Consider the following 15,282-nt stretch of genomic DNA (forward strand, 5'->3'; position numbering starts at 1 on the left):
TTTCCTTTTTCACTCTTTTGTCTATATTTACAATAATCCTCTACTCAAGAATCATTGCACCATGAATAGCTAATTATTTGGACTTGAAAAACTTGCGCACTCTTTCAAATTAATTATTTGTGTCTATTGTTTATGCTTGGAAGATGCCTGCAGCCATAAGTTTCCTGTGTAGACGTGAGAGAACTTTTGTTACATCCTATGAACCAACCATCCCCCCAAGACTTAAGGATTATGCTATCTTATTTTACATCTGACTAAATAATTCACTCCTATGATATAATATAATATATAATATTTCTGTCACTGATAAACTACAATATACTCTTTTAAACTTTAGAACGTCATGTCATGTGCAAATGCACTTTAATCCCGGCCTCAACTAACGGAGTTCGAGAAATTGCTTGTTTCTAAAACTGGAATTCTGCATAAGACCTCTCATTTCCTCCACCAATTTGTAGACCCCATCTCCTTCTATAAACCAGCCTATCTATTCTCATGGAAAAAAGATCTGCAGCTTACTTTCTCAAAAGAGGATGTGGAGTGTATCCTGAAAAGCTCACATGAATTCTCAACGTGCATAGGCCTACAGGAGAACCACTACAAACTAGTATCCCTCTGGTATAGAACTCCAGATTGGCTCTTCCACAAGCGCTTAAAGAACTCTGACAATGCTGGAGGTGTTTGAATCGTTCTGGAACCCATCTTCATTTGTGGCGGTCATGCCCGATTATCCAACTCTTCTGGTCTGCTATCCAAGACTGTATACAAGCTCTAGGCCATCCCACTTTCACTCCTACTCCGTCTATGATATTCTTGTCCATGCCTTCGGCAGATTACAGGCCCACCAGAGATTGATTTACTACACATATACTGGCATCAGCAAAAACAATAATTCCTCTTTTTTGGCTGTAAACTATAGCCCAGCCCATAGCTCTTTGGGAAGAAAAAGTATATGAGCTTGCATGGTTCAAAGAACTGCTGAGTTGGTCCCACAAAATCCATGACTTTTTGAAGATATGGTCTCCATGGTTGGCTCGCTCAGTCTGAGGGCCGCCTGGATTCACCTCTAACCTTCACCTTCAGAAGAAACCTCTATCCTTTCTCCTCTCTTCGTTCTATCTTTCTTTTCCTCCTCCCACCTCCATCTTATCTCTTCTCCTCTACTATCATACCTCTTGTGATTATCATGTTCCTCACCATCGGACATCAGCCTGCTACATTGCTCACTGCTGGCCTCACCGGATGCGATTTAGTATGATGACTTCATGACTAGCTGCTCCCCAGTGACTAGTTAGGTAAAGTTGCATAAGCTTTTTAAAGTTTATAACTAGACTTTTCAGCAACAGAAACATTAGTGAGGGGAACCATAGGAAAGGTCATACTTGATGCTGCATATGATGAGGTCAGCTGACAGGTTATATTTAATTTCATTAATGCGCAACTATTTACTATTTACTATATCACAAACGGGAACAGTTAAAGAGATTGCCAGGATAATTTTTTTATTTTTATTTTTATCTTAGGCCAGGGAAAGTGAAAAAAACAAAAATAAGACATAATAACCTGTCTCCAGATGCTCAAGGGCCTCCCAGTACTGTCTGATTCTGCTGATCCTCGCCGGCTGTGACGTTCTGTGTTCCTTTCTTTAGGCTTTTGATTGGCTTCAGCGGTTACATGTAGCAGTGACTTTGGCCATAAAAAACTGGAGCTGCAGGACCGGTCCGCGCTGGGAGGCACCAGAGAACTGGGGGACAGGTGAGTTTAGTTTGTTTTTTTTTTTACAATGTGGTTGCCCCATGTTGCGAAAACGCTGCATTTTACCGTACCTGCAAAGTGGATAAGATTCTGGCTAATCCCATCCACAAATTGCAGACAAAAAAACGCAGTGGAAATGCTGCAAAATCAAAAACGCAAAGGATTTTAGCAAATCACAGCATGTCAATTATACCTACAGAAATACTGCCATTTTCCATATAGGTATAATAGAAGCAGAAAGTCCACAAAGGAAAATGCTGCAGACTTTTTGTGAAAAACTATGTATTTCCACTGCAGTCTTTTCTGCTGAATTTTTTTCAGCTGTATCTAGCTTCATTTTAGCCTTAAGGAGTAAAGAAGGACAGAGGGATTTGGGTCAATAGAGGGACACTTGGTACATATATAAGCTATGAACAATGGCTTCATACTGAGTCTGAGGACATAATCTAGACTAATAGAAGGACAATGCCTGTAGCCGACAAATCTACCTACAACTGCAGGATAGGACCTGCTCTATAATTATTGAAACGGAACAGACCATCGGAACCCCCCTTTCTTGTAAGAGCCTTGGCTTGCACACTTGGACATGTAATTGAGGCCTAAAGGTCCATTCACATGTCATATAATGAATAGAAATTAGAGGCAGTCTTCCGTGTTAAATTCCTCTTCACTTTCCTGCCCTGATCTAACTAGCCTCAGATGTATATGGCTAAATAGTAAAGTGTCTTTTGTGGATTCAGTGGTTGAATAAGACACGGAATCCACGACAATTTAGCTGGTTGCTTATACAATGGGAGGCAAATTCAGGGTGGAATTTGGAGCAGATTTTAAGGTGGAATCTGACTTAATATCAGAATAATTTCACAGGAAGGAATTTGGAGCTATGCTGTACAGACTGGCTTTATGAAAAAAATGATATGCTTTAGGCTAAGGCCCCACATTGCAGAAATGCCGCTTTTTTTGTTGCAGATATTTCTGGTTTTTTGGAGCCAAAGCCAGCAATTGAGCAGAAGGAAAGAGTATAAGAGCTTCCTATATATTTCCCATTTGTTTTGTAGCCATACTTAGTTTTGACTCAAAAAAGGGGCTGCAAAATCTGCCACAAGAAAGCTGGGTTCCGCAACATGGGGCCTTAGCTTTAGGCCAGGGAGCCCATGTGGCAAAAACCGAATCCCTAGCTAATCCCATCCACACATTTAACAGAAATACTGAAATTTCCAAAACCGTTGTGTTTTTTGAAATCGCGGCATGTTAATTACATCTACGGAAAAACTCGGTGGACTTTCTGTGAAAAGTGCTGAGGGAAAAAAAACGCTATGTATTTCCGCCTCGTTTTTTTCCCAAAGCCCACTATGCGGGGCCTTAGTCTTAAACAATTTATAAGAGAGACCTATCCTGAGAAGCTCTATAGTAAAGTAACAACACAAACTCAATGTTGAACATTCATAAACACCCACACGACCAGTGGAGCAGGCATTGTAGGAGGTGAACTATTGTAATAAATACATTGTGCCATGAGCAACTAATACTCTGCTAAATTAAATACCAGCCAGTCTTATCCAAATCATGTCAAGTGTTCTGATGAGCTGCAAAAACACTCCCAAGACAAAGGCAAGAGAAAAAAAATGGAAAGGGATCTCAGCCAAAAGAAAGAAACACAGACCTGAACTCACCAAACCTTAATAAAGTGACCCAGTGATCCGTAACTCTCCACATCTACTACTGTATACCCTCTAAAGCTAATAGGAGCTCACCTATTGTCGTAAGCCAAAATAAAACATCACTGATCGAGGCAACTATTCATAAAACAGCATTTTATATAGTCATTTTTCAAAGCCATTTTACTTATGTACATTTTAGTTTCGGCAGTTTTTTAGTCAAATACAAGGATTTAAAATGAGTAGCAAACACAGCAACACTGTAACCAAATACAATATAATGGTAAGAGACAAAATGTCACATTCTCTTTATTATTTACTGATGATTTTTAATTTTTTTTATTAAGATCACCAAATGCTTGCAATTTTTAGGCTGGGTTAACATGGGTTTTTTGGACCGGATTTTGATGCACAAACAATTCCTTTGTCCGCCAGCAGTTTCTTCCCTCTCACGGAAAAAAAATAAGCGACTTGCCCTTTCTTGACACAGATTCCGTGGCTGATCCGCGGCACAGACACTCCCTACCAACTAGGCCCATTCATTTGGGCGTAACCGGACCGGTATGCCACGACTGGATGTCAGTAAAACTCTGTGTGCACTGCACCAGCATCCAGTCGCGGCTAGCCGCAGGAGAGGTTTTTTGGAGTGGATTTGGCACGTCAAAATCCGCTTCAAAAAACCCCATGTGAACCCGGCTTTATTGTGTTTTTAATTTTGTCTCCGCAGTTATTTTTTCTACGTTTAAGAATCTTATCAATCGTCATGGTCAATCAGACAGAGTAATTGAGGAAAAAACTAATGATTGATTTTGTATAAAAGTAAATATGCAACAAATTATGCATCCAGTTTGTTATACAATCATATCAATCATCATATAAAATTTTAAAAAAATAATTATTTTATTTTGACGTCACAGTCAGAGTCGGTAGTATTATTTCATTTATTAAATGCCACTTGGATAATAGACTGGAACTCATCTAGGCTAATTCTTGTTACTTGCATGCCTTACTCAACCCTGAGTGATCCATTTTTAGGAAAAACTACCAGTGAATACATATGCCAGGTAATGTAGCGTTAAATTAATGGGCAACCATGCAATGACTATGAGACGCCCTAGTCATAGACTTTGGTTATACAGCTAATAGCATTGGTAACTTTCCTCTGTGATGTACTAACAGGGCATATGAAAAGGAGTTCCCATCTTCTGCCCTACCAATTAACATTTCGAAATTTCTGTATCTTTCAGACACCTGTGGCATATGTTATGGATATGCAATAAATGTCTCAGACAGGAATAGCCCATTTACATCCTAGCTTCATGGCCCCCACACAAATCTGTGAACATTTCTATGGGCCATAGAAATGAATGGGTTTGTATGCTATCCATTAAAACAGCAGATAGAACATAGAAAAATATATGGTTGTGTACATGAGGCCTAAAATGTTTCTATTTAGAAGTAGATCAGACTGATAAAGGGCAAATGAACAAATAAAACAAATCTGTATCACAGGTGGATGTTGTCTATGCCAGGGGACTTCACTGAGTTTTTGTATAGAGATTGTTGCTACTTCTCAGTTCCCATTTGACTTCTTTGCATAGAACAACATTCATAATGGTTTATGTACACAGCCACCTCTGGGGATCCAGTTTCATATCACTGTACCCAAAAACAATTGTGTTATGCCAGGTTTATTCCTCATGGTTAAGTTGTCACGTGCAGCTATGGAGAGGGAATAGCAGAGGTCCATATACATACTATTTTTATAAAATCCCAAAACCCAATCCAGTTATCTTGCGTATTACGAAAAAACAGGAACTATAGACTGGAAAACTGAACAGAAAACATGACGGTAAATAACTAGTATGATAATATAGGTTCCCATGTGCATTCTAATAGTAGGCTGAGTTCGCATGGGGGTATTTTGGTCAGGATTTTGAGGCCGAATTCGCCAGTCAGTTTTTTTTCCCGGGAGCCAGAACAAATGGCAAAACGGCAAAAAAGAAGTTACATGGCCATTCTTCAGGCGAATTAGCCTCACGAATCTGCCTTAAGACACTCCCTCCTCCCAACTAGGCCCATTCATTTGGGCCTAATCCAGATCGGAGGGCCACGACTGGATGCCGATGCACTGCACCGGCATCCAGTTGCAGCTACCCGTATTCTGGACCGGAACCTGAGGCGGCCTCCCCATTAAATAACAGAGCAAAATACCCCGTGTGAACCCGGCATTAGGCTGTGATTTACAGAGAAAGAGAAATGCATAAATATCAATTTACAATACTCAAAAAGAATCCTTCACCAGAACAATGTAATAGTAACATACAGTGCACTGGGAAAAGTGATAAAAACTCATATTTACCCCTTAAGACCCTTCAGCAATGCAAATACAGAGTTTTAGCCAAGTGTTGTCCAGGCTATACAATCTGTAAGGTCCTCCTGATGATGTGCCAGATTCCCAGGGGTCCCAATAAACTGCTACCAAATCTACAGCTACAGGACGTCTAAGAGACTACAAAAGGCAGGAGGCAGACACAGGTTGCTATTGGGCCGGGTATGAATAGAAACCTAGGCAAGAATGGCATTACATTTTACTTTGAAGTTTTGAAGATTTTGAGCCCCCTTGATATTTGCAGCAATTCTTACCCCCTTCTGCTCATATCAAAAACAGTGCCCCTGTACATTTGCTTTGCAAAGCCATTTTATTGGGATTGTAGCAAGAATTGCATGTATTTACACGTAGTACAGATATGGTGCAGTAATGTGAATGTATCTTAATATTCTGTCTGATGCTTTCCTATTCCCTGTTCATCAAAGTGGGCTCATAATCCTTTACCAGACACAGGAGCCATCCACTCACACCTTTGCCCACTGTAGTCCCAGCTATTCTCCGACTTCCAGACTTTCCAAAGTGACCCTTTCCCCACTTCAGTAATGGAACAGCACCCTTGTGACTCTCCCAGTAGCCCCAGCAGACCCCTAAACTACTCAGCAGTCCCTACTTCCCCAATGACATCATTCATTACATTTTCCCAACATTTAAAGTACTGTAGATTCAGATACTCAGCAATGGCTGGAAGACTTGGCTGTTGAACCTAAGAAAAGCTGCAATGACCAATTACACCTAAAGGAAAGGACCTATTACCTTATCGAACCCTAGATGGCCATATGAATGAGAACATCTCATGCAGACCAACCTTTTAATACAATATGAGTCAATGTACATTGCTGCCCATATTCTTCTGATTGGTTTTGCTGTATGTCATTTTTTGACAATTTCTTCTTACTAAAGGGGCTGTCTGGGTTAGAAACTAGAGATGAGCGAGTACTGTTCGGATCAACCGATCCGAACAGCACGCTCGCATAGAAATGAATGGACGTAGCTGGCACGCGGGGGGTTAAGCGGCTGGCCGCCGTCAAAGCGGAAGTACCAGGTGCATCCATTCATTTGTATGGAGTGTGTTGTTCGGATCGGCTGATCCGAACAGTACTCGCTCATCTCTATTAGAAACCCATTTTCAACTACCCTAATGGGTTTACATAATAGACGTTCCTCTATCACTGAGCCATAGCTGAGAAAAGCTGAGAAAAGCTGAAAAAAGCTTCCAGCATGTCCATGAGCAAAATAGAAACTTGAGGGTAAGTTCACACAGGGTTTTTTGGTCAGGATTTTGAGGCCGTATCCGCCTCAAAATCCTGACCAAAAAGATGGCTCCCATTGAAATCAATAAGAACCAGTCAGTTCGTTTTTCCAGGAGCCGTTTGTTTCGGCTCCCAGATAAAAGAAGCGGCATGCTAATTCCCACCCATCTAGGCATCCAGTCGCAGCTACCCGTATTTTGGTCCGGAACCTGAGACGGCCTCCGTCTTAGGTTCCGGACCAAAAAACCTTATGTGAACTTACCCTAAATTTCCCACTGGTGATACTGCAGGTAATCTGGATACCCACTACTGTGTACCCCCACAGATCAGGGTAGGCCTCTGCGGTGACAAATTGACTGACAAAAAATATTGTACAAGGCAGGCAAAGTATTTAATAGTAGTATTTATCTCTGGCTTGGCATGTTTTTTCTGACCATGTGTGTAGAAATCCAATCTCAGCAGTCTTCATGAACAATTTGACATAATGGTATAGGACAGCAGGTAGTATATTTGCAAGACTTGCTATGACAATGGCTGCACATAGTAAGCACAACAGGTGTACCAGTATCCACAGAGTATGGTAACCATACCCTAAAGACATAAACAAGGATTGAATTACTTCTAGTGTGGCTGCTTCTGGGTTGCCAAGTGTAGTTTCACATATAAGCAAGTAGTAAGGAGACTTAATTGAGTAAAGGGTCTTCTCAACCAGGAAAATGTTTTATCAAGTGGAACCAAACAGGTTCTCATTTTACACTGACATAGACAGCAAGTCTAGCAAGGCAAAAAAAATTACAGCCCAGGCAAAAAAAAAAAAATTACAGCCCAATTGCATCAAAGAGTACGAAAGAAAATCTCTCATGAAAACAGAAGAAAATGTTATCTTCTCTTAGTCAATGTATGCATGAAAATAAACCTATTTATGCTGCAATAGAGGTGGGAATGGTCTTAGTTCTTTAGCATATTATGTAGCACAACCCCCTTACATGGCAACAACTTTCCAAAATGTTCCTTTTCACATGATAAGAGTGAAATTGCTAATGTCATTTCTCCAGGATAACACCTGTTGTATTATTAGACAGCCCGGCTGCCAATGTCCCATATCAAAGCATCAGGACTGAATTTTGCCCCTTTTCTACATAAAGCTGGTGAAGAACCATAACACAAAGGGACTGGAGTAAAAGCACAACTTTCTCTTGAAATTTTAATGTAAAGGAAATGATTGTATAACCCTAGTGTGCGGCACGTGCTGGCATACTAGCTTTCCCAACAGACCTAGTTGCTTGGTTACCTCTGTACGCACTCCTGTTGCTTTAAGGATTAGTGTTCTCACCTGCAAACTTTCTTCTGCCAATCTGTCTGTCTAGGTCAGGGGTAGGGAACCTTTGGCACTCCAGCTGCTGTGAAACTACAACTCCCATCATGCTCCATTCACTTCCATGGGAGTTCCAAGAACAGCAGAGCAAGTATGCATGCTGGGAGTTGTAGTTTTGCGACACCTGGAGAGCCAAAGGTTCCCTACCACTGGTCTAGGTAAATAAAAAGTCACACCACACCTGATAGACGCACTAGATATTGCTTGTATTTTCCTATATGAATGTGTAGACGCTAGCAATTCTCTATTTTTTTCTTGTGGGTTTTGATCTTCTGTTCAGCCATGTTTGACCATGCATTTTGTCTTCAGGCATATATTGTTATCTTTGGTTATCTTGTGATAAAGGGGTGTTTAAAGTAATTTTTTCCCTAAAGAGGGGGGGATATGAATACTCGCCTCTCTGTTGGTAGCCCCCTGAAGAAGCAGGGGCGAAACGGTCCGTCGGGGCTCAGAGTGGAGGTCACAGCTGATGAGCAGTGATTTATGTATATGCTTCACATTTTGTCCTATGTAGGTTGGCTTATGTAATACTGGCATGTGTGTGTAACTTTACATTGGTTCTGTTACCTTATATGCTGTTACTATATAGTGGTGATATGGGTATGATCTTTGCAATGCTACAGATATATTTTTTCAATTAAGTGCCCTGATCTTGTGATATTGTGGGCAATAGGAGCCTATTTACATTTATATATACAAAATACTGGGCCTCTCTATACACACATTTATTGTGGCTGTTCTCATCCCCTACACCACTAGCAGATTATACACCTGCTGGAGCTGCTCAGTCCAGTGCGACCTCCACTCTTGTTGTGTGTTTTTAAATGTTTTTATGTGTTTGTGTTTTCCTGATACCAATATTTTTTACAATTAAAAACATTTTTGTAACAATAAATTTAGATTTAAAATCAAAAGAATTTTTTGTGTTATTTATACATTGATATTTAGTTGGTGCTTCGCCTCTCTGTTAGGCCAGAGATTTTTCATTTAGATCTCCCAGTCTCCGCTAACTTCAGCCCGCATGTGAGCAATACAACCAATCAGTGGTTGAGAAATGATGCTCCATTCGCTCAGCCACCGATTGGCTGACCTGTACTGGGAATCAATCAGAGACTCGCCGCTGGAACCCTATTTGATCAGGAAGGTGAGTATGCATTTTTTTTATTATTTTGAAGTGAAACTTCCAATTTTGTTTTTTTGTTTTTTTTGCAATTGTATGGATTGTTTGGTGAACATTTCTGTAACAAAATTAACCTATATCTAACTTCCATTTAATAGAAAATAGGCAATAAAATTCTCCCTAGTAACCCTCTAACTGAGCTATTACCAAGGAAATCCATACACATTCGTATTAACAGTGAGTAGAGCGATAACATCTGCAAAAGGGGGAATGGTCACTTCAAATTTCCGATTTCATGTAACCTAGAAAAATGGTTTTGGTATCACATGAAAGCTGAGACTCTCTAATTCTTAGACTGACAATATCACTAATTACACAGTCGGGAACTTGAGCTCTATATGCAGCGGCTCCTGCTGTATATAAAATCACATTCCAAATTGTCTTTTTAACTAGTGGTATCCCCTTTTTATTATGGCTAGAACTGCAATCTTGGCAGCATGTGAAAGCAGAGAATCTCAGACTTCACATGATACCAGAATCATTTTTTGGCTGTGTGAAACTGGGTCAGTGACCATTCACCCTTTGGCAAATTCTACAGCTTAACACACTGATGATACAAATGTGTACAGCTTTCCCTAGTAACAGCTCAGTTAGAGGGTTATGCGCGAGTCTGTTTTCGATTTAGAGGAATTATATAGATTTACTAAGTATATTACAATTATTAAATGAAATTTGAAATGATCATCCACCCCTTTGACAAATGCTACAAATTTACATAATGCAATAAGTACAATGTACTGGACAGACTCTCCCTGGCAATGGTTAGAACATTGTTAGTGGAAACTTTACCATTTTGTTTTCTATTGAAAGTAAGATAGAGAGGTTAATTAAGTATATTACAAAAACGTTCACCTATCACCCCCTGACACAGTAACAAAAAAAAAAATGAGAGTTACACTTTAAGTCTCTACAGGGAGAATGTGTTACTTTAAGAGAGTTTCACAGGACTGCAATGACTCCATACACATTACACTAATGTTGGCCAAACCCATTGGATCGCCTGACCATATAATGTGTATTGGACCACATTCTCCATAAAAGGCACAAATTGTATAATGTAAGGACTGGGTTGATGGATTTTAACATGCCAGATACTGTTGTTCTTTTTTCACTATCTATTGGGTATGTTCCGTTTGATTATGAGGCTACAATCTTCATGACATGATGCTGAAGGTTGTCTGAGATCCCTCCAGTACTGATTTTATGATCTCATTTCTTCCACCTGCTCATTGTGTGGTTTTATCCTTTTATCTCTTTCTCTCTCTCTCTACACACACCCCATGTATGATATCTCTAATCACCTTTACCTCTCTAGCAGATGTAGCAGAGTTCAGCCCACAGCTCTGCTACATCTGAGATGTAGCAGAACTGGCTGTGCGCTGAACCCTGCAACATCTGAGATGTAGCAGAGCTGGATGTGCGCTGAACCCTGCAACATCTGAGATGTAGCAGAGCTGGATGTGCGCTGAACTCTGCTACATTTGAGATCGGACCACAATGGAGACTGCTGTGGACCGATCTTAGACTCTGCCTCCTCTGGCAGAACCAGCGTTGATTGGCCGAATACTGTACACTGTATGGCATTTGGCCAATCAACGCTGGTCAATGCATTCCTATGAGAAAAAGTCAGCTCCCGCATAAACGCAAGCTGCCAGGGATCCCAACTAGCATATAATGGGCTGCCACGAGATGTGCTGGCAGGTGAAGGTTGAAAGTGATGAGACCTTGCCAGCCCGAGCTACTGTAAATACGAGAGTAAGTTCAATGCAAACATATCGCAGCAGTGTACCATATGCTAGTCAGGATCGCTGGCAGCTTGCGGTATGCGAGAACTGACTTTTTCTCATAGGAATGCATTGACCGTACTCTTGCATCTATCTCGGGCTGGCAAGGAAGGTATATAGAGCCCCAAAGAGCTGTTTGAGTAAGATTCCTACCTATATAAAGCTAATTCCTATCTAACCCTGCCAGTACATCTATCCCTGTCTAGTTCACAGTCTCATATGAATCGAATCTGAAATCCACTATTCGTATAAAGTGGAGGTCACCTGCCTGCGTTTTCCTACCTCCTATCCCACCTCCCCTGCACAGTTATTGGCGTAAAAAAAAGTGCCAGAGAAGGTGGGAGGGGATACAAATTTTTAGTGCGTTTGCCACGTGGTATTCGATTGGAATCGAATACCTCGAACAGCCTGATATTTGATCGAATACCAATTCGATCAAACGCCGTTCGCTGATCTCTAGTGCTAACCACTGAGCCACCATGTTGCCCCTAAAATTTTGTTGTTGTTTTTTGAGCCAAAATCAGGAGTGGAATGAGTAGAAGATAGAAGTATAAGAAGCTTCCTATATATTTCCCATTACTTTTGTAGCTATTCTTGACTTTGGCTCAGAAAACTGCAAAAAAATCTGCAACAAAAAAAGTTGAATTGGGGCTATTCAGTGAATAGGAGCTATTCTCATGACCGTTATTAATATAGGTCATGTCCTATTTTGATTATTTTCACAAAACTCTTGATACACTAAAATATACGGCTGCCCCTCAGGTGCGAGTTTTTCAGACCCATTTTGCATCTTGTTCATGTACATCTAGTCTTAGGACCTCTACCCCCTATACTCTCTAAATGAATGTCAGGTCAAGTTGGTTACATAGTCTTATTAAAGCAGATGGCTTCCTCTGCATATTTTGCTAGACAACACATCAGTTGTTCAACCAAAGTATAAAATACACGCACTCATTCATATTTGTTTAACATAGACATAATGAGAAAAAGGACTAATATGTCATTACCTGGCTCAGTGGGTCTACTGGCTTTTTCTTGTTCTCTCCAATATGTAAGTAGCTGAAAAATAAGAAGAAAGTATTGCCTTAATGTAAAGTATCATCTTATGATTATATATACAAGATAATATATATGTCATTTACAGCCAAAACTCTGTAGCCAAAGTTCAGAGGACAGTTCTGATATGCTGCAGGTTGCAGGATTGGTTTTAATATAAGTATAGTACAACACAGTGGGTTAGCCACTAGTGACTATACCAGGGGCTACCGCTATGTCTCATGAGGATATAGCCTTAATTAACCAGTTCCCATTGCATAGCTCCCAACTGTCCTGAATTTAGGGGTACAGTCCCCATTTTAAGCTCCAGTCCCACGGTCCTGCGCAGCTCCCTGCATGTCCCGGTCTGTCCCTGAATTGTTTTACTTAACAATCTTCACTACTGTACAAGTACCCGTGTGACATCACACGGTCATGTGACTAGGTGGGCGTGTCAGTGTCCCGTGCAGTCAAGAGATGGAGATATGTGTAGTCTAAGGTACTGAGAGAGGAGGGGGATGTGAGATGCAGGGTGGAGAGAGAGAGAGAGAAGTGTGTGTCTGTGTGTATGTATACAGATGGAAGGGGAACATTATACTGGGGCCAGAGATGGAAGGGAGGACATGAAACTGGGAGCAGATGAAAGGGCACACTTAAAATGGGGGGACATTAAACCGTGGGAGTGGCTGGAGGGGGACCTGTCTGCCTCTAGTTGCCCCCAGTTTAATGTCCCCCTCCAGCTGCCCCAGTTTCATGTCCCCTCTAGTTTCCCTCAGTTTAAACTGGGGCACCAGGAGAGGGACTTAATACTGTGGAGCAGTTGAAAGGGAACATTATAAAGTGGGGACATATAATGTACGCGTGACTGTAGGAGGATTATACTGTGTGGGGACACATGAAATATGGATGAGAATGGGCGGCATCAACATAAAAGTGGGCGGGGCAAAATTTGCCACACATTTTATCCCTCTTTCTGTTCTTCAAAAGTTGGGAGGTATGCATTGTGCACCATACTATTAAGTCTCTCTGAGTGTATACTTAATGCTCTGTTCCATAATGGTATAGCGCGTTCACGTGGCTAGTGGTAGTGAAAACAGATGTGTTATATTTTTTTTTGAGGGGTGCCCTCCCACAGCCTGACAAATTCAATATGGTTTACATTAGAAAATTGTATAAATTATAAATCATATCTACGCTAGCCTTAGATTATGTAGATTTATATTCCTCACATATAAAGGGTCACAGAAGCTAATGCTTCATTAAAGAGAACCTTTCAGGTCCTTGAGCACCTGCCATTTTATATACTGCTAGAAAGTCAACAGATTTCAGTGCACTATCGGCTTTCCCATTATGTGTCCCTGGTGAAGAGCTATTGGCGCCGTTACCATAGCTCTTTAGTGTCAGAAGGGCGTTTCTGACAGTCTGTGAGGAACACCCCTCCTGACAGTAGAATCCATAGCGCTGTACTGTCAGAGAGAGCATTCCTTACTGCCCAGCGATGAATTCAGCACACTGTCAGCTCTCTAGCGGTATATAAAATGCAGGTGCCCAAGGACCTGAAACCGAAAGCGCCGACTGTGCATGTGCAATGGCCATTTTCCTGTGGCCTCTTACGTGATTGACCGTTCGGCCACAGGAAAATGGCCGCCACACATGCGCAGTCAGCGCTTTTGGTTGAAAACATGGAGAAGAAGCGTGTCTCAAGAAGATGGACAGTGTCGCTGTAGAGTCTGCAGGCAGCACAGAGGACACCCCGAGTACTGTTTGAGCGCAGCGGGACAGCCCCCAGTGCTGTTTGGAGACTCATTTCACTGGAATGGCGGCGCAGAGAAGACTTCTAAAGGTAGGGGAAAAATAGCCTTTCTTTATGCTATTATGACATGGTAGGCCTGAAAAAAGGGATTCTAATGATAAAATGTGTTTAATGTATATGAAATAAAAAGAGTAACTTTGCAAACAGACCTAAAAATCACATAACAATTTGTGTCATCAGCTTCTATGCAAACCTATGTTTCTCCATAATAGCAAACAACAAACAAACCTGTATATTTCATAGGTCATAGTCCTATCATCTGTCCGCTACTTATTTGTAATATGCTAAACATTCTGTTACCTAACATTAAGTAGGGGACAGATGTAAGGGAAGGAAACTTTAGGGTCAGACTACACAGTGCTTTTTTGTCTGTTACCTTGGAAACATATAGGTTTGCATACAGCCTGTAAGCACCAGCCAACAGGAAATTTTTCATGAAGACTATTTCCAAGGTTCACATTAGATGTAATAAATACATGGTTGTGAAGACAGAGTGTTAAAATCACATTGTATAATCTCTAAATTTCATACTTTTTATCATTACACCCCCTACAGTTTTGAACGAGCAGGACTCAGGGCTTGAGCAAATTGCATTACTGAATAGAACATGTTCATTGACACAGTAACATTAAACTCTGGGACTGCAGGGGCTAGAGCTGTGATCTGGGTGAAGAGCTGTGATCTTGGTCTTGTTTTAAAGCCAGAACCCGATCATGTCTGTAGCCCACATAGAAATATCACTGGTTAAATTGAAGGTGCATATACTCGCACTTTTACTTTAATCAGTGTGCAGGAGAACTCGAGCAGCAAGCAGTGCAGGTAGAGGAGAAAATGGTTTCATTATTCATCTGTAACTTTGGATAACCCTAGGGCAGTGATGGCGAACCTATGACACAGGTGCCAGAGAGGACACAGGATTCCCCGTTAGTGAGCGATCGCTGCTTTCAGTGCAAATGCACATCCAGCTGAAAGCTGTCAGTGTAGGCCGCGCGGTACGCACGGCCTACATTGACTATACAGAGTGTGACCTCTGCGCCCGC

At 41.2% G+C, this 15,282-nt stretch overlaps 1 protein-coding gene across 2 annotated transcripts in view; it reads right to left on the bottom strand.

Annotated features, from left to right (window-relative positions):
- DCDC2 (doublecortin domain containing 2) overlaps positions 1 to 15,282 on the bottom strand; it is a 136,890-nt gene that overhangs the window by 109,365 nt on the left and 12,243 nt on the right. For both annotated transcript variants that reach the window (XM_075270941.1, XM_075270940.1), the window contains exon 2: positions 12,402 to 12,453. In XM_075270941.1, coding sequence (XP_075127042.1) covers positions 12,402 to 12,453 — 52 coding nt within the window. The remainder of the gene's footprint in view (positions 1 to 12,401; positions 12,454 to 15,282) is intronic.

This window comes from Leptodactylus fuscus, chromosome 4, assembly GCF_031893055.1.
Source record: "Leptodactylus fuscus isolate aLepFus1 chromosome 4, aLepFus1.hap2, whole genome shotgun sequence".
NCBI classification, from domain to species: Eukaryota; Metazoa; Chordata; class Amphibia; order Anura; family Leptodactylidae; genus Leptodactylus; species Leptodactylus fuscus.